This window comes from Schistocerca gregaria, chromosome 6, assembly GCF_023897955.1.
Source record: "Schistocerca gregaria isolate iqSchGreg1 chromosome 6, iqSchGreg1.2, whole genome shotgun sequence".
Lineage (NCBI taxonomy): Eukaryota > Metazoa > Arthropoda > Insecta > Orthoptera > Acrididae > Schistocerca > Schistocerca gregaria.
The window spans coordinates 214210727-214231490 of NC_064925.1; the positions used below are offsets into that span (position 1 = coordinate 214210727).

The following is a 20764-nucleotide window of genomic DNA, read 5'->3' on the forward strand; positions in this document are numbered from 1 at the left end:
ACCCATCGTTGTGGTCTCCTTTCGGGGCCCACGCCATCTGGCAGGTGAATCCAGATGGGGAAATGATCACTGCCATGCAAGTTAGCGACCACTTCCCAGTGAGCACTGGCGGCAAGCTGGAGAGCAAAGCGAGAGATCAATGGCAGAGAACGACCCAGTCGCTGTGCAGAAATGAGTACTCTGTCCTCCATTGAGCAAGTAGGCACAGGATGACAGGAGAAGCCTCTCAATTGCTCTACCCCTGGGGCAGGTAATTGCAGAGCCCCAAAGCACATTGTGGGCATTAAAATCACCACAAATAATGAATGGTTGGGGGAGCTGTGTAAGAAGGTCGGTGAGGGCCACTTCATCAAGTGCCTCATGTGGGGGCAAGTAAAGTGAACAGACAGTCAATGGATGACGTACTTGCACAGACACAGTGACAGCCTGTAAAGTCGTTACAAGCGAGAGAGGCGAGAAGTGGTAGTCCGTCCTGACAAAAATACCTACACCTCCTCTAGCTCTCTCTCCACACAGGTCATCCTTTTTATGGAGTGTATAGCCTCGCAGCTCAGGGGAGTATGAGGGATGGAAATAAGTCTCCTGGAGACAGAGACACAGTGGTCTACCCTGAGAGAGTAGAAGTTCCTCCACATGCGTCCTGAATCCTTGCAAGTTCCACTGAAGTATGGGAGCCATCTATGTTGGGGGTAGCACCTTCATCCTGTCTCTCCGACGGGGCGGGGAGACCGCAGCAGGTGGAGGGGCAGGTGTGGAGTGAGCTGATTGCCCCACACATACGTCGCATTCCATCAACTCTGGTGAAGAGTCAGATGAAGCCTCACGTACAACAACAGCCGCATGGTCAGATGGTTTACCACGGGATTTGACCCAGTGTTGCTGCAGTACAGGAGCTTTCTGTGGTTTGGTGGGCTTTGGGGGAGCTGATGTGGGAGTGATAACTGGCGCACTGGGCTTGGGAACAGCCTCAGCTGTTAGAGGCGACAGGGGCTGGCCCAAGTTCGCCACTATACCCTTGTCTGCCGTTCGAGTAGGGGCTACCAGCTCTGAAACACTGGCTGTGTTGCAAGTGCACTGACAGCTGCAGGTGTTAGTGCCAACACTCACCACCTCAGTCTGCGTTGAGGAATCGACTTTTGGAGTAGGCTTCTGAACCAGGGATGCGAAAGATGTAGCAAATGTGGGAGGTTGCATCGACTTATAGATCTTCTTGGCCTCACCATAGGGGATTCGCTTGGTTGTTTTGATTTCCTGGACTTTGCGTTCCTCTAAAAATATTCGGCAGTCCCTACTCCAAACAGGGTGGTTCCCAGAGCAATTAATACATTTAGCCGGAGACGAGCAACCAACTCCTTTATGAGCAGCCTTACCACAGTTGCCACAAGTCGCTTCGCCTTTACATCCTAAGGTGGTATGCCCAAAACTCTGGCATTTAAAACAGCGCATTGGGGTCGGGAAATAAGGCCTCACACTAAGGCGAAGGAAGCCAGCTTTAACATGTTCAGGGAGTTTTGTGCTACTGAAGGTCAGAATAAAGGAGTCGGATTTGACAAGATTGCCATCAACGCTCTTCATGATGTGCTGGACATCAACGATACCTTCTGGAGCCCACTCACGTTGCAGTTTGTCCTTGGGAATGTCAACTAGATCCCGGCATGTCACAACAACTTTGCTGTAGTTCAAGGTGCTGTGCAATTCAGTGTCTATGGCATACTTTCCAAGACATTTAGCAGACTGGAGGTTAGTTGCATGCTAGGAAGTGGAAGTTTCCACTAGCAAGGTCCCATTACGTAAGCGCTTCACCGATTTCATGTAGCCACAGATGCCCTCCAATCCCTTTTGTATACAGAAGGGCGAAACCTTCTCGAAACTACCCTCCATCTGTTTCACAATGAGAAACACATTCTGAGCACCAGAATGCATCCTGTTACTTAAGACTTCACTTGTCAAAGATGTGCTGCAGTCAGGGAGACTGACTGCACAAGGCCTCTTCAGAGACTGGGTGTTAGAACCCTCCAGCGACCCACCCTTTCCGCTGGGAGGAGGGAAAGAGGATTTCGAAGGATCCATCTCGGTCCCACGAGCAGCTAGGGAACTAGAAGTCCACCTAGACAGAGCCCCGCATGCCTAGGTAAGCCTTATACAACTGAGGTGCGGCAGATTCCCCAGGGGTTGCCCGCTAATGACTGTTCCACCTCAACAGTCATGCATCTCATTGGCGCGCAGCACACCTTGAGATTGAGGGGTTGTTTATAGAGGTTTATTCCATCCTCGCGATCTGGGCGGCCAAGCCAAGATCCCCACTCCCTGAGACACACAACATTCCACCGCCGCGCCGCACGGTGGTCGTTGAAGCATGCCAAGAGCTTACGGTGACGGGGGACTGGCGGCGCTTACCAGTCCCCAGCTCAGGAACCCCGGGGTCGCCAAGCCTGTACCCAGCAAATGAATGCTGAGCCCCTGGGGGCGATTTGGATGCAGGAGCAAAACACCATCAGATGTGCACAGCTTCAGTGTGAAAACGCAGAACTGTTGCCATTGAAAATACAGGTGAGGCATTTGTAGGAGCAGCTGGGGTGTTTGTTTGAGCCATGAAGGAGCAAGTTTCAAATACATTTCAATGTTTTGATTTTTCCTTAGCTTATTTATTGTTTAACTGTTGTATGTTCTTCCAGACTGGAGGAGTACCTGAGGCATAGGAGAGACAATGAGTAGTGTAAACAGCGAAATTTGATTTGAATTATATTACATTCTAATCAGACATTGAAATCGAAGCAAGCACTGAGGCCTAATTAAAAATTAAAAATTCACATGTAAGTAACGCAAACTACATATTCATGCTTTTATACAAATTTATTAAATCATGTTTGTACAAATTTGACTCAGACTTTTGTTACAGTACTAATGAAACAATACTTTCACTAAAATGCAGACTAAATTGTAACGTGCTGACTTGCTTTTAAAAGATAATTTGTCTTGATTGAGGAAATAAATTCTTATCTAAAGAGTTAACATCACTTTCATTACATAAAAATAAAAGATGGCTACCTCACAGTGTCTGTTACTTTAACTGGGGACAAGCTTACTGAAAGATAAATTGGTTACTGTGCTGAAATGGTTTATGTGGAATGCGAATTCCACACAGACTGCAGCACAGATATAAAACAAACATTTCTATCATGAATTAAATTAATCACAGGAGGAAATTCATGGGGATTCTACTGTAATAAAAGAAACTCCATATTTTTGAAAATTTGAGACAAATACTATCTTTGGTAATGTGAACGGGCCCTACAAGGGTAGTAGGGTCCACCAGGTGGAAGTGGGGGCAATCTGGCAATAATTCCCGCTCTGACAACTCGGGCCTCCTGCAGCAATCTGTCTCTTGCATGGCCTTGATTCACCACTGGTGGTGGCTCATCTTCATCACTGCTGCTGTCACTGTGATCTGCTTCAGATTGAGGCAGAGGAATATGGGCAGTCACACATTTGTTGTGCAGAACTGCACACGCATTTGTAATGAAGCCTGCTTTCACTGGGTTGTACTCCAGTACTCTGTGTTTATTTAAACACCTGAATCTGTTGCGTAGGTGTCCTATTGTCTTCTTCACAATGCTTCTAGCTATCATGTGGGCTTGATTAAAACTGGCTTCTCTGCTGTTAGGTAGAGAATCAGTTACTGGTATATGGAGCCACGGTTCATTAGGGTATCCAGAATCCCCTATTGAAAAAATAAATCATAAAAATATGATAAATTTGTGCAAATAATCATAACTTCTGTTAGGTTGTATTACAGCAAAAAAAAGATAGCATTTAATATTTCTTTGTAGTTACCTAATAACCAGCATTCTTCTCCTCCTCTATACAACTCTTCTATTTTCCCTCTGAGTGCAGAACTGGCCCACACAAAGGAGTCACTCGATGACCCAGGGTATCGTGCCAAGATATTTATGATCATCATGTCCGAGTCACATGCCTGCAAAGTATAAATGACAAAGCAGTAAACTAGAAATATTGTTGTCATTTGTATGTGCAGCAACTCAAGGTTTCAAATCTTAGTATTTACCACTTGAACATTCAGGGAATGTGTGCCATGTCTGTTCACATACTGCTCTTCATGAACATCGGGAGCTGCAATAATTACATGAGCTCCATCCACATACCCAATGACACCATGAATGGATGAGTATCTGAAGTTACTGTAACATGTCGTTAATTTTTAAAACAGTGGCTTTTAGTGTAAGGAAACAATGTTCACCACAAAAGGTGGTACAATATATGCACTACCTTTGCATAATACGAAACCTATCTTCTCGTGTCTCAGGAAAGGAGACACCAGCCCTCAGAATTGCAGGCACATTAAGAGCCTTCACAACTTCGTCAATGCACCTTGAAACGCTTGGCTGACTCATGGCAGCTCCATTGTCAGCCCCTACCCCCTTTTGATCAGACCCATGTCCCAAGAAGTGAAGAGTTGTCAAAACCTAGAGGGGAAAAACGTAACAAATTCATTTAATGACTGATTGGGTATGTTTAATTGATTTAATCATTTCAGGATTTGCTAAACAAATGTACCTTCAAGTGCAGAGGAATGGCTGTAGTTCTTTGATGGCCTTTCATGTACGGCCGCAGTTCCTCAACCAAATTACAGACCATCTCCCGACTCAGATTGTATTTTGCCATGAAGTCGCTCTCGGGCATTTCAAATGGATTCATCTCGTCCCTCAGGTTACGTTGCCATATTGCATGGCGCCGCATTCCATTGAGCTGCCGTGTCCACCTTCGACGCTCTTGCCTCCTCCTCAAGAGTAACATGCGCACCATGTCCACTTCCATGAGTCTCAGCTGAAATGCACAGAAATGTTTACCCTGACCACATGTTTCCATGCAGACATAATAATGATAGGGTATTTGACTGTGTTCTGAAAATTGCCATAAATGCTGTTTATGCCATTTTATTCTCATCCACATTGACATCTTGTATTGGATTTTGTATTTCAGACAATGAGTTAGGAATAGTGTGTAGTACCACATCATACAAATATATCTATAAAAACACCCAAACATTGTTTCAGGCAGTGTCAAAGAATAAGAAGATGCAGAGAATGTGGTTTAACTCACTCCTACAGATCCAAATGATGAAGTAGCCTACTTTTCTATATGATACATCAACGATTTGGGTCTTAAAAAACAAAATTTTAAAAAATGCATTTTTGAGAACTCCTGCAGTTCATCAAAGTTTATAACATGTATCAGAAAAATCAAAATGCTTTTCATATGGTGGTATAGTCTAAAAATATTATGGCAGGGATCTTTCATTCTGTTTACCACTTTTAAGAACTCAATCGCAGAAAGATGGTTGCTGCCAGTTTCATTCGCAATAATTTAAGTTGTGATCTTAAATTCCTGCCTAACACCAAACTCAGAAATCACTATGCATTGGAAAAAATGGTTAATAGGCTACTTTCCAGTATTAAAAATATTGTTCAGTTTGCTGTTATTCTGATTCATTATAACATTTAAATAACATTTACAGTCAATATTCTCACAAAATGTCTGTTATTTTTATGTACTTAAAGCGTAAAAATCATTACATGCCGAGATCTGGTCATGTGTTCAAAAACACACTGTTATTGGCTGATGCTCTGGTGACATCACAGGCTAGGAGTAAGACAAAGCTATATTTGTCTTATAGGACCGTTAGCCCAAGTTACAGGGTTTTTACGTACTTTTACTGCAAATAGTTCAGCTATTTAGTGACAGAACACACAATTACAAGTTTTAAGCAACAATAGAAAGGAATTTTGTGAACGATGACAGTGGAAGCCTCCTTTCTGTTCCACCCATTTACAGAGGCAATATGTGGGATGACTGACATTGTTTTCCCTGCTCCCTGCAATGTCATTAAACTTGCTCAAAACTAAAGAACGGCAGATGTTTTCCAAATGGGTCTGTATATAATAACTAGATTGTGAACTATCACTCACGAGCTATGACTCAAAGCCCAACAAAATTATTCTTGGCAAAACTTGGTGGTGATTTCTTTTGTAGAAGGTCCTCAGCAGAGATATTGCATCAGCAGAGATATTGCATCTGGTAGGCATTCCATGCCACAACAGTTAGCGGAGTATGCTGCAGTTAAAGAGGTTACATGTTTGAATCATGGAAGAGTCATATTTTTAAAAGTTTTACACAAAGTATGACAATAGCGTTAGCAAGAACTGATTGTAGCAGTTGTTTTGATTGTGGAATGTATTATATATAGTTTCACATTAGTCCTAGTCTGAAAAACGGACAACTGAGGATAAATGCGTTTACTTGGCATACAAACAATTCAATGTTTTGGAAGTCATTGCTAGCAATAAAGATACCACTATACGCCCACGATATGCAGGACGATGGGGTTATACGGAGAGATATGAAATGTGTACAACATGCAGGTGACACAAATGTGAGGGCTGAGATGCTTGTGAGTGGAAACTAATGTCAGCATCTGAAGCAGACTTACTTCATCTTTATGTAAAATGATGAAACTGTGAAAGTTTAAATAACAAGGATCCTAGCTAGGCAACACAAAGATTAAAAAAATTGTTCCTCATAAAGTAAAAAGTGTGTGGTCACATTAACTATAAAGTATCTTTTTGAATGTGACGAGTGTGAACAGTGACTGCAAATGTCAGCACATGTAAACAGCAAGGAAAACACAGTAATATGCTGTTTCTGACTGGTGTGGTGAAGTTTTGTAATTGTGATTTGGTTTTCATATGAGAGGACTGTCGAGTCATTTTACAAATACGTTAAAATGTTTTTTCGTGTTATATTAGAACCAGCAATTTATGAACATCCATTTTATAAAATTCGGCAGTTTACCATTCTAACAACTGAGCTACCAAATGATTGAGGTGTCATTAGTTAAAATGACAATTTTCACTTGGAGTTTAATTTTGTTGCATGATTCTATCCTTCGTTGTAACAGTGGGAGAGCACGTCTTGGAGATAAGTTAATGTTAACTTCACAGTGCAACACATTTTTAAATAAGTTAGTGAAATTATGCATCAATGTGATGGCAACTTGCCGGTACAGTGCAACCACATTTTACGCATCTTCTCATTCTCTGGAACACTTAAAAACAGCTTTGAAGGAATTTTTGTAGATATACTTGTACAGTATGGTAGTACACCAGTTGTAATCCATTTTCCAAAACTGAAATTCCCAAGAAAGACATCACTGTGAATTAGGATTATGATGGTAGGAGCAGCGAGCTAGCCAGTGACGTCACAGGCATCACATGACTTGAAGGGAGCTTTTTAGTGCGTGTTCAAATTATTTGAATTTCATTTCCATTTTATAAAAAAATACTGAAAGTCAGAGGAAAAAAGGTATGCTAGGAGCATAAAATAACATAAATAATCATTTAAGATCATTTCCAGAAACCAGTCAAATATCCTATTATTTGTGGCAAGAAAAAATATAAATGTCACAGTCAGTTATTTCACTCAGCAATTTCATCTTTTGTGTTTTTAAACATACATGAGTCACAGAATCAAAGATATTCATTACTAAGGAAGCAAGCTCTTACATGTAAACAACAATCAATGTTGCAGAAAAATACTTTACTTTCATGAATAAGAAAGTGTCAGAATGTGTTGCAAACACGAAGAGAGGAAAAAAAAAAAAATTTACACCCAGTTGGATGCAAACCAATGTCCTTTATCGCCAGAGTCTCTTGTCTTGACCAGTTGGCCATGATAAACAATATGTACCAGTTGCTCTATTTCTGTTGAATTTAATGGAGAGAAACACTGAATGATGTGGCTGTAAGCCATAAATGCATTAAATTTTGCAAAATTCGGCTCTCAGGCTTTCCATAATTCCTTTCCATAGCTACTTGAAAGTTGTAAATGCGTTTAGATAGTTAAAAACTAAACCTTTTTGGGAAAGTCACAAGTAATTTCAGCTAACAGTCAGGTAATATACGTAAGCAGAGCCAATGTCTCAAAATTTAATGATTTTTAAACTCTTAATTACATAAAAATAAAAGGTATTTTGTGAGAATATTGACCAAATATGTTTTCTGATGTTATAATCATTCACAGTAACAACAATACACACAATATTTCTAACAAAAGAAAACAATCTGTTATGAACTCACCTTCCACTAATGTGTCCTTGTGATTCTTCAGTAAAATATAATCACTAAATCTGAACCTAAAAACCAGTCAATATTTCTAAAATAATAAATTCTATCTGTAAACAAATCACAATGAACTGATTGAGTGGCAATACCAAAGCCTAACCACCTCTCGGTACAGTCATCAGGAAATCGGCAGGTGGACCGATCAGTAACAGGTCTCAGAAGCTTACAAAATAGCAACTTTGACCAACAAACTGAAAATGATGTCACTACCAAGGCTAACTTACTGCACTGACCAGTATGAACGATACAGATAGGGCCCCACCCCCTTGAAACAATGCCTTAAGGATTAATGTAAATGATATTACATTGATTTTACTGATAATGCATAACTGTCAACCAGTGCTCAAATACAAACTCAATATGATTACAGGTGTTGCTTCTGAAAATGATGCAGGCTCTGCAACACAACAACAATGGCCACCATCTAACAATTCACTGCTGACCTATGTACAAGATTCCCCATCAAGTGCAGCAGGACTGGTTGGAATAAACATGAACAGTAATATTACTCCTGCACCAACCACATTGCAAACACTATTTGGAAATAGGACTGCCACGTATGATGGAATGCAGAGTGCAAAATAAAATGCATGGTCCAGATGCAATTACAAAACCACACTGAGTGCTCCACAATACTTCATCAGTTACACCATTTTGCAAGACAGCGTCAGCACAACCACGGCTAGGTCATAATTCAGTTCAGACTCAGTATGCAATCCAATCTGCCACTCTTCTGGCCAGAATCAGCACTGTGATTAGCAACAGAAGAACGTGTGTTTACTTCATTGCAAACTTTGCATGACAACCTTCTATTCGTGATGTTACTTTGCCACCTAGCACAGAATGCAGACATTATCAACAATGTCATCCTCGCACCATCCAAATGAAATAAATATGAATTGTCAAGAATCTGCCTTGCTTCATCACTTGTCACGCACCCCAGAACAACCAATGAAACAGGCAATCTATGATGAACAAATCACCACCAAGACAAAATCGTAACTCTGACACCAGCTGCAGATACTACTCGAAGCAAACCTCATTCCAGACACTGTGTTACATATTCTACGCATTGTCAAGCTTCTGCCACAGCTACAATTCACCATGGCTGCTCAAGGAGGCAGTCATTAGGGAAGATGCTGTACCTGGGAGACAGATTGTTCACTGTGCTACAGCATAGACAACACATCAGTGCTGTGGATAACAACATGACTTGCAGCGTTAGATCTTAGTCAAACACATGCTGAACCACTCCGAAAGCACACAACAGTGACATCACTGCTCCCAGTCAGGACACCACCCTGCACAGCACATACACCAGTGCTCTTGCAGATGGCAACGATGTTCCAATTGCCACCACTGCGTCAAAGTCCCCGAAATGTTGATATTGTGTCCTGTTTGGTAGCACGATACAACTACCAGCCTCCCTGCAGCTACCTAAACTGCAACGAGCCTCAATAGGCACAGAACCCCATGCCGACACATCAACCCACCAATGTCCACAATGTGTGCAGCAAACATTCTATGCATCACTCCAACCACTGAATGGAAAACTGTTTTGGCTCAAAGTATATGTAAATATTTCCTCGTCAGTATTGGGGTCAGACATCAGTTTAGAACTGAAGAACACAAATGCAACACTATCAGGCACAAAATCCCTATAACTCCATGCCACAAATTACTTGCATTTCAACTTGCGCCGAACCACTAACTGTACCTTGGAACTAAGTTCAGATCAACAATTTCCATGGATCCCATACATTACCGAGTGAGTGAACCAGTAGTAAGCATCAACTTCCTATGGCACTAACACCTTTGCCAGATTTAAAAAATGCAATGATAATACGTCATGATACCAGATGACTAATCCCATGGTTGTTTGCCTCGCTGCCTCCTCGTCCATCAGAAACTACCTAGTGCCCTGCTGAGCATTAGCATGATGAGGACACACATTGTAACACACTAAAGGAGAGCTTTCAATGACGGAGTACCTAATGATGACACAGCAGCTTTATCTGGTGTTCGGCAAAGCATTGGACGCACTCCACACTGACAACTCAGAACTATACTCATGCACACACAATGTGTCTGCTGCATCACTTTGACTGACCATGTCTCAGTGTCACTATGTAAGTCAATGACTGCAAGCACACCACATCAAACACAGGTCAGTATGGCACACACTGTCTTGTCTCTCAGCATATCAAATGAGTGTACCATCCCCTCAGACAACCAGACACAAATGAAAGTTAAACAATGCACCATCCCAAATGATACACTGCATCAAATTCTCAAAACTCCTGCTCCACCATAAAGCACATCGGCTGGCATTGACACAAATGTGGTCTGCAAGGTGGTGGTCAATGAACTATTACCATCAGGGATAGTCTGCCTTTGTACAGCTCATGGGCTTCCACAATAGAAACTATACCAAAAATTGACAGTTCTGGGGGACACTGCCATGATTACAGAGCTCCCAACACTCAAGCAATACCCAGCTGTTAACCAATTTGATACATTCAAAATCTAAAACACACATTACCAGGCACCACTACTTCCAGCATCTTGATTGCATAAAGCTTATCTCAAGATACTTGTTAGTGCAGAAAACATCTCTAAGTCCACAATAATCACAGCATTTGGACTTTTTGCTTCCTCTTCATGACTTACAGACTAAAGAAAGCTGCTCAAACTTGGCAGTAGTTCACTGATGAAGTTCTCTTCAAATTTGACTGTTGTTAACATTTACCTTTATGATTAATAGTATTTCCACTATCCCACATGATCATGAATGGCATATGGAACCAATTCTCACTGCCCTATAAGATGCGGGCATGGTCATATATGAGGATACATCACAACTGTGGAAGGGCAAAGTGAGCTTTCTCTTGCACATACTAAATGTCACAACGATCAAAACCCACCTCAGTTCACACTCATTAAGCAATTACCACCTTTGCAGATTTACCATGACCCGTGACACTTCCTAGGCATCGTAAATGTTTATCAGTGTCTCCTGTCACAGATGGCAGTGACAGAGACACACCCCCACCCCTCACTGATCTCTAACCATGCCGAATACACGAGGAAGAAAAATGCAAGAAGCATTTAAACTAGCTGAAGATTTCCTCCCAAAAGCAAACACTTTGGCCCATCAGTTACTCAATGCACAGCTGACTGTCACAACTGACACTAGCGATTCAGCCACTAGAGCTGTCTTACAAGAAGATGTGGCAAGTGAAGCACAACTGCTTGGCTTCTCAAAAAAGTGCACAGGCTTGCAGTCAAAATGGACTGTGTGCGATTGTAAATTAATCACTGTCTACGCAGAAGTCAGATGTTTTATAGAAGATATTGAAGAAGACACATTATTATCTGTAAGGATCACAAGCCACACACAGACACCATATAGCACCCCTCAACAGGCATTAGTCCTTGTTGCTTCAGTCATCTCGAACTTACTGCGCAATATATGACAGATGTCATATACATGGTGCCTACAACACCGTTGTAGACTACCTCTCATAGATCAATATTACTTCTCTGCAACCAGACTACAACAAAACTAGGAGAAGAGCAGATGCCATGAGCATTACAAACTTACTTAACACTGATTCCCCCAATCTCTGCATAAAGAAGACTGTAGCCAACGTCAGTTTATAGGAATAACAAACACTTGATGAAATCTTATACAGGTGCTTCACTTGTTGATATATCAAGTGTCCAACGGTAAAGAAAATTTAGGAATTCGACAGGCATAGAAAACTTTAAGGCTGACACTATCTTGTCAGTTCATGTAAGAAGAGTACAAATGATACCATGTCCCTGCTGGCACTGTTGAACACTTAAGAATCCCAGGCCCAAGGAGGATGTGTGCTGTCCAGGGCAATAGCTAAGTCCTTGGTACAGCATTGGTTAAACATCTTCTGGTTGCTGGCTGCGACAGAACTGCTGTCTGGGGCTTGTGGGCCATCACAAATAGCCACCTCACAGATGGATACTTTCGGGCCTATTTTAGGCACATGACACGGCTAATGCATGAAGAAGTGAGGTTTGCAATTACTTCTATTGTTGTCATATACATCACCTGGTGACCTGGCCAGAATGCTGTTGATGCCTTACACCAGCCTGGCTGTCATCTGAATCGTACGGGTTGAACTTGCTGCAACCAGCATGATGACTATGTTGTGCACATTGTCACTGCCACCTGCTGTCTAGGACACCATGGCATGAATGACCATGTATCAGTCCTCAGAGTAAAGGGCTTGTGGCACAGTGAACAAAACCCTCAAAGCTCCACTCATGTGCCAATAACTGTGGATGGAAGCCTTGCCATGGGTGCTATTAGGCATTTGAACGGCATTCAAGGAAGACCTACACAGATCACTAGTGGAAATCTTGTATGGAGAATCACTCACACTCCCAGCAGAGTATATTCTACCAACCCAGCCTCTTGAACAAGCGGATTTTCCAGTATTGGTCTAAGGATGGAGAGACCCATCAATTGTAAGCAGATGCCACCACCTATCCCCCATACCAGTCCAAAAGTTTTCGCGCATAAGGCACTGAGTAACAGTGAATTTATCATACTGCAGGACAATACGATTTGGCCAACTTTACAACCATCTTACTCAGGCCATATTAAAATGGGACACACACACATACAAAATTTTGCTTAACAGAAAAGCAATGACAGTCTCATAATGCCATCTAAAACCAGTGCGGACTCTCTGCAAATACACCGTTGTATGTGACACAGACCCAAATGAAATGGACAATTATCCATGCGGATATTTACTTCTCAACATGCAGACGGCCAGAGTGCAAATAGTGGAGCTCTTGGAATGAGAGGATATTTGGCAAATGGACTTATCTGCCTGCCCCCTCCCCCTTCCCAACTTAGATTCCACTGAGCATGTGTGAGACGCATTGAGGAGACATACTGCCACACATCTGCATGTACCAACAACCATCAGGCAGTTGTCAACTGTGCTGGAGTAGTAATAGAATGCTCTACCACAAGAACTCTTCATCAACCTTATGGCCAACATGCAAAGCAGGTTGCAAAGCATGCATTGCTGTCCATAGCAATGACACACCCTATTAAGAACCATGCACCATCTTTTTGTATTGTGTATAGGACCATAATGAATTGTGGTGACTTCAGTCTAATTATTGTTTTTGAATAAAAGTGTAAGCTCTCTTTGTCTCATTGCATATCTCTTTCAGCTACCTTTCATATTATATTGTAGCATTTCTTTCTATGTAGGGTGCTAGTTTCATCAAGCAATGTTACTTGACAGCGACACATCATATGAGAGTTACTTTAAACCTCAAGTTTTGCTTAGCAGTTTGGTTTCATATGCACATTAACATTGTTCTAAGTAAAAACTTTCATGTTTGCATTCATATGCTTTCCTACAATGGCTCATTGCTGAAGAGATCACATCTATGCATTTTTTGCCTCATGACTGATTCTTGTGAATATGAGTAACTAGAGGAGGATATTATGGCTATTATGACATCTACAGAAGGAAAGCTCTTCCTCTTTTTATCAGTTTAGCCACACAGATAAAACTGGATATTTCTGCTATGGTTAACCCATTCTTAGATATGTGAAAGAGGTCAGTATAGTTCCTAATTATTTTCCTAGTCTAGTTTGGAGTAACTAATTTAGAACATATTAGTGCAAGGCTTCACAGTCATGATCTCATGTTCTATGAGCAGGCAGTAAGTGCAGGCCCACGAGCACCAGTTACCCTCTACATCCCTCCATCAACTTATCATCATGTAAGAAGGGTGACCCTTGTAGGAACTTGAGAGGAGATACTGCATATTTTTCTGGATAATTCTGCATGCAGAAATGTGTAAGTCACTGTAAATGAGATTTCACTGCTACAAATGGAACAAATAAACTAAAAATGCAATGCTGCCACATCATTTCATTATTAAGAAAATATTTATTTCTCATATTCTCAATCAGATATTATACATTTAATAACTTTCAATCACCTCTTGTACTCTCAATCTCATTGTGCTTTTTCCCTTTTACAAGAGCATTCAGGGGTCCACATTGTAGATGTTGCGTTGAAACCACCATTAAGCAAATCTCTACTGAGTGTCATGCACAGCGCACTCTTCATCAATGGTGTTCAACAGCTGCACAAACAGAGCAATTTACAAACATGTCTCATTGTTAAAAAATCCACATTACAAGTAAGTTTCTCCTTAGAAATGTCCAAGGTCTCTGATAATGCTCCAAGTATCAATACATCTGTTACAATAGGATTGCCTCACACAATTGTTTATTATAAAACAATACTTGCATTAGAAATAGAATACATGTTAATGATTCTTTTGAATAACTTGTATACTGTTGCATCAGTGATTAATTATGGAAATGTGTTTTTAGAGTTTTTATAATTAATAGTACATTTAATTTGACTAGAAAGCGAAATTAGTACTTTCTTGATAAACACGTACATTTAGGTGACAAAATTCATGGCACGGTGAAATGCGCATATACAGATGGCAGTAGTACTGCAAACAGATGGTATAAAAGGCCAGTGCATTGGTGGAGCTGTCATCTGTGCTCAGGCGATTCACATGAAAAGTTTTCCATCGTGATTATGGCCAATGATTGGAATTAACAAACACTGAACACACAATGATAGTAGGAGCTAGACACATAGAATATTCCATTTTGGAAATCGTTAGAGAATCCAATATTCCGAGATCCACAGTGTCAAGAGAGTGCCAAGAATACCAAATTTCAGGCATTACCCCTCACAATGGACGACACAGTGGCAGGCCACCTTCACTTAACGACCAAAACAGAGAAGCAACGCTAGGTGAAATAACCACAGAAACTAATGTGGGGTGTACAAACATATCCGTTATGAAATGTGACAAAATTCTGGCATTAATGGATTATGGCAGAACACAGCCACCACTAGCGCCTTTGCTAACAGCATGACATTATCTGCAGCACCTCTCCTAGGCTCATGACCATATCAGTTGGATTATATATGACTGGTAAGAGGTAATGGTAGGGTTCAAGTGTGGCACAGACCCACAAAGCCATGCACCCAGGTTGTCAATGAGGCACAGGATGCTCTGGTCCAACTGAACCGATTACTGACCGGAAATGGTTATGTTCAGCTGCTTCGAGACCATTTGCAGCCATTTATGGACTTTATGTTCCCAAACAATGACGGAATTTTTATGATGAAAATGCACCATGTCACTAGGCCACAATTGTTCACGACTTGTTTGAAGAATATTCTGGATAGTTTGAATGAATTATTTGGCCACCCAGATTGCTCGACATGAATCTCATCAAACAAATATGAGACATAAATAACAGGTCAGTTCATGCACACAATGCTCCACCCGCAACACTTTCGCATTTATGGATGGCTGTAGATGCAGCATGGCTCAATATTTCTGCAGGGGATTTCCAACAACTTGTTAAGTACATGCCACATTGAGTTGCTGCACTACACCAAGTAAAGGAGGTATACCATGACTTTGTCACCTCGCTGTATTTTAAAGTGAGTTAACTTAGAGATGTGACTTTTCAGTGCTGTTCAATTAACTTAACAGAGTAAAAATATAAATAGAATTTTGGTGTTAACACTGATACAAATCAGTTCTGTTTTGAAGTTTTTAAATCACGATGCCAATTAAATCTTACTTATTTCAATAACATCAAACCAGTCTCAGGACTGAAGACAACAACAACAACATTTCAATAAATCCTCAATCCAGAAAGTTTGCCACGAAGTGACTGTCTTCTAGATTCTCCATCATCTAAGCATTTTACTGAGATACAAATTCTTGAATAGGCAGTTACTTTTTGTAACACAAGGTGTGGTAAATAATGTTTCTCATGTATTTCAGTGTTGCTTCCATTGTGTTGTAGTTCTGAAGATTATTTGTGTGTTGTGGCCAATAACAGACTAGATTGAGAATCATTGTGCTTCAAACTGTCTCAGTGTTTATTAGCATCATTTCACTGAGTATTTTCAATCATAGTAGAATTTTGTCTTTGAAACAAACACTGCTAATTTGAAGGAAATAATTCAACTTATATGTTACAAGTAACAATATGTATCATAGATGGCATTTAGGAGGTTGTTATTCCAATTACAAGTGTTATTCATTAAACTATAGTGTAAAATTATCAACTGAAATTTCTGATACTCAGCACCCTGAGATTTGATGCTCACCAACAGATCTGGTTACAAAATGAATTAACTGATACCATGTGTAAAGTGTGCAGTGTAGGTTACAGCCTGAAAATAAGTTTCTCAAACTTGTATTGTTGTTCCCTATTCTTGAAAATAGTTGTTCACAAACACAGGTAAAAGCAACATTGATATTACGCCTGAAGTCATCTTATGTAATCAGAGAAATGGGTTCTGGGGGAAGTGCTTGTAGAAATCTAGAAACTTTCTCCTGTAATTGAAGTTAAATTCCCTTTTGCACTACAGGACAGTTACTTCAAGATGCAGACCAAAGTGAATGTTATCAATGTTCACTGAATATGGAAAGGAGAACAGATGAAAATCACTCTGTAGTGATGTCACATTGTTAAATATGATATGATAAAACAGAACAGATGGACAGCATTCAAAATCTGTTAATACCAGAGTCCTTCAATGAAGACAATTTTGGAAAATGAACTACATTTGTTCCGTCCATCTGATTATTCCCAAAGTGATAATTTCATTTTGAATGCTTGTATGCAGCCAATGAAATGTATTATCAACAGATCCTTAAACTGAAGTGTTAAGTCGTTTGAATGCTCTTTGTGTAAGGAATCCAAGGTCACTTTCCCTTGAAGACTGTTTCAGGGAAGGAACACGTTACTCATTTCCATAAACGTATCTATAACACTACAAGAAAAGGAAAAAGAAAAGAAGAACAATTTAACAAATAGCCCCCACCAAGCCAGTGAACTTACTGTAACAAGGTAGACTTCTCTGTTAGCTGTCAATATCTTCAAGAACATTCTGTACTCCATTTATGAGCACATTTTCCTGAACTTATTACAAGTGACAGTTGGGGGCTCAGTGATTCGTTATAAATCATTTATGCCATATCACACCAAATGATGAAATTTAAGCATCTATTTTTTTGAAAATTTAAATGGGGAGCTGGCTTTCCACAGACTGTGAGATGATGTAAGCTACATTGAACATATTATTCTTGTTCTTTTTTCTTCTTTTCTTATGCAACACAAATGACAACACATACAGTTCACAATCTTCTTTGGTAGATATTCATCCACATTTGATAAAGAGTTCATCATAAACACCAATGCTGTTTTTTTTATGTGAATACAGTTGGACGCCCATATCATCATCTTGATGAAAATCCTGGTAGTAATTCAATTACTAACTGTAAACAGAACTTTAGCTGCTCTCCATTTCCTGTGACTGCTGCCTGAATAACAAACACATTCAAAAAGGCAGCACGGACTAGAAAATAAACAATTTTGTGCCACCATTTTATAGATAACTGTCCAACTTTATTCCATTCTCGCTTCTGATCAGATTGTTCCACACTGCCCATTATACTGTTGTACAAATTTGTGGCAATTGGACAAGCCATGCTGCACATGGAACCATCTCTTCCTTTTCCAGAAACGACTGTTACATCCTTAGGAGATTGCTGTAGACAGAACTATTACTGTTTTTCTGTCTTGCAAATCTACCACAATCATTGCATCTTTGATCTGTGCCTTGAACTCATCTCTGAAAGCGTCGTTTTTTATTATATTTCTGGAAGAACTTTTCTGCTGACTGACAGTATATACAAAATATATTTCATTATCAAGAAGGCACTTTCATTAGGAAGTATGAAGTGAAACAGGTGTCAAATGTAACACCACATTTACTGTTTTTCAAAGGTGAATACAATTCAAGTAGAACCCTTTCAACAAGAGGAAAAGTGGCATCATTGTCTTTCTCTTTTCCACAATCAACCTGGAACTTCAGTAGACAGCCTGTCTTAGCATTATCCTTGTATTCTCTTTTTATATGCATCATCGCCATACATTGTTTTACGCTCTATCTCCTTTGAAAGGAATCATACCTTTGTCAACAGATAAGCTACCGAAATGACAATATCCCTCTAAGAAGCTACTATTTAGGGCACTAGCTTCACTTTATATATTTTATCATATCCAGGAGCAGCCTTCCCCACTGTCTTCAAATTATCATTGAAATGAAGGTTTTATGAAATTTTTTGGAAACACTTTTTGAGTCATCACTCTCAACAGTGATTCAACATGCAAAAGAGTATCTGAACCACAGTAATTTGATAAAATGGGGTAATTTGTCTATGCCCATAATGACAAGCAATCCAATAAATACTTTCATTTCATAGTCTGTTACAAGTATTTCAACACCCAATCAAAAATTTGCCACTCATGAGATGTGTACAAGTTCATTTGTTCAACAATATTCTGAATGATATTTTCATTGCAGATATCAAGAAAATAATCATATGGATGATTCATTTTCGAAAGTGCTTTCTTTGACAATGCTAAACTTTCTCTAATACACTGTATGTCCAAATACTGAGGCAGTGTTTCATCACAATAAGTTTCAGGGCTCTCATCACTATCACAGATCTTGAGTTTTGGCAACTCTGTGGGATAATCTGCAGAGACTGAACAGAACTGCAGGGACTGAAACATTGTCTACTACTGAGAGCACTTTTTAAAAAGTAGCAGGATAAAGTGGGTGGTTGTTCAGTTTACTAATTCCTCATCTTTTGAAACATTATCCGATTCAGTGTTGGAAAGCGACTCATCTTCAGGAGTAAGAAAAGATACTCTAGTATGTCTTTCTCTCTGGTAACGTAAATTGTAATGAGACATACCCGAACTAAGTGAATATGCTTAATAAAACCTCAATAAACAGGCATATTGTCTATAGTAAAAGTGGTCACCTTAGACTATGGGTGTAAATATTTCCACATAATTCCAACATATTTTTGATGTGTCAGAAAGGACAACAAAATTTTCTTGAATTTTCATGTGTTTCTCATTTTAATGTAGAGACGTGTGAATGTTGAATCCAGTGGGCCTTGGAGGACACTGAAGTGGGAAGGTACCTCCTCACTGCCAATGAAAGGACTAATTGGCAATGTCAAAGTCCAAGCTCTCATATATTATTAATTGTATGAACTACACTCATTATATTTCTGAAAATGACAATCTTTGCACATACATTCTCCTGGTGAATCATGCACAGAGCACCTCTGACTTCTTGGATACTGGAAATTTTTCTCATTTTTCCTTTCAATTCTACTACAAGTCCTGATTTATTTTACATCATTTACACAGAAAATAATAAATTCCATTATAAACAAGTATTTTGCATACTTTCTTCAGTGCTGCTAAGACAGCTCTTCATTTTTACTACCAAGTCCAGCAGCTCTTCTCAATCTAAAGTTGATTGTTTTTTTGCATCTAATACAAATGGCTAGCTGCTCTGTAACAAAATCTTCACAAGCTGACTGTGAACATTGTCTGCCGTTTCAAGTATGTGATACAGGATCATCATGCCGGATAACGGCACCTTTTGTAATTGATGATTACTCCTATTGCAAATTGGTGAAGAAATTGCCAGTATTACATTGCGCTGAGTAGCCATTGACGCTTATGTGGGTCCACTACCCAATTTCGCAGTTGTCACTTCTGTGTTGTATCGATCACAGTTTGTGCATGCATTTCCCCTCTCTCCCCACCACATAACAACTGCTCTGCTTGGGAGAAGGAGACTGAGCAAGTGCAAGTGCTCACGCACAAAATCAGCAAGCTGTTAAACCCTCTAATGAGGCATCAGGAACATATAGCTATTTAGGTGATTTAATGGGTGATATTATGAAGAAGTGAGCAGAATGGTTTATGCCATTTTTTCACAATTCCCATAAAGATATACAAATTACTTAACTCTGATTTTGTCACTGCTATTCCCAATGCATTAGTAAGTTATGTAAGCCTGCAGGCATAATATGTTGTTATCACAAGCTCAAAGTAAGAAAGTAAAAGATCGGAGTAATTACTCTTAACTTCTACCTCCTTTAAATCACTGAAGATTTCACATAAATTTTGGGCTTTGACGTGCTATATAGTACTCTCTGTAGAATGATAAAGCACTAATTTCCCAATTATTATGCTCATATGAGTCGTATGAGTTTCAGCTACTATTCATGTGTCCACGTGTACCAGCCTGACAGCTACTCTGACCTGCCTATGGGATCTCGTCACATCACCAAGCCACAGCTACAGCTCATCGGAAGGCCAGTCAGACAAATGCTGCTGTTGTTATTTTCATGACCTTCACAAATTGCATATTGTGAATTTAACACCTTTAAATTTTTCTTTTTCTTTAATACTCCCTCCATTAGTTAAAAGCCTCATTCAAAGCAAAATCACCACACCACATGGACCTTTGTGGAGAGGGAGAAGTATACAACATATAATTATTACTACAAATTGTAACACCCTCAATATTATCAATCCTTCCCTCGGGGCCGGAGTAGGGAAG

The 20764-nt window shown here is 40.0% G+C and overlaps 1 protein-coding gene across 7 annotated transcripts in view; it reads right to left on the bottom strand.

Moving 5' to 3' along the window:
* Window positions 1-2834: 2834 nt before the first annotated feature.
* The window catches only part of LOC126278247 (iron-sulfur protein NUBPL), a 29718-nt gene continuing 11788 nt past the window's right edge, over window positions 2835-20764 (bottom strand). For 2 of the 7 annotated variants that reach the window (XM_049978235.1, XM_049978236.1), the window contains 6 exons: window positions 14211-14357; window positions 4576-4845; window positions 4288-4484; window positions 4067-4199; window positions 3835-3976; window positions 2835-3721 (listed from right to left, as the gene is read on the bottom strand). In XM_049978235.1, the coding sequence (XP_049834192.1) occupies window positions 3267-3721; window positions 3835-3976; window positions 4067-4199; window positions 4288-4484; window positions 4576-4845; window positions 14211-14231 (1218 nt within the window). In that variant the 5' untranslated portion in view covers window positions 14232-14357 and the 3' untranslated portion in view covers window positions 2835-3266. Of the gene's footprint in view, window positions 3722-3834; window positions 3977-4066; window positions 4200-4287; window positions 4485-4575; window positions 4846-8153; window positions 12236-14210; window positions 14358-20764 lie in introns of those variants that run through there. The other 5 variants (XM_049978238.1, XM_049978237.1, XM_049978239.1 and 2 more) reach the window with 4 other exon arrangements.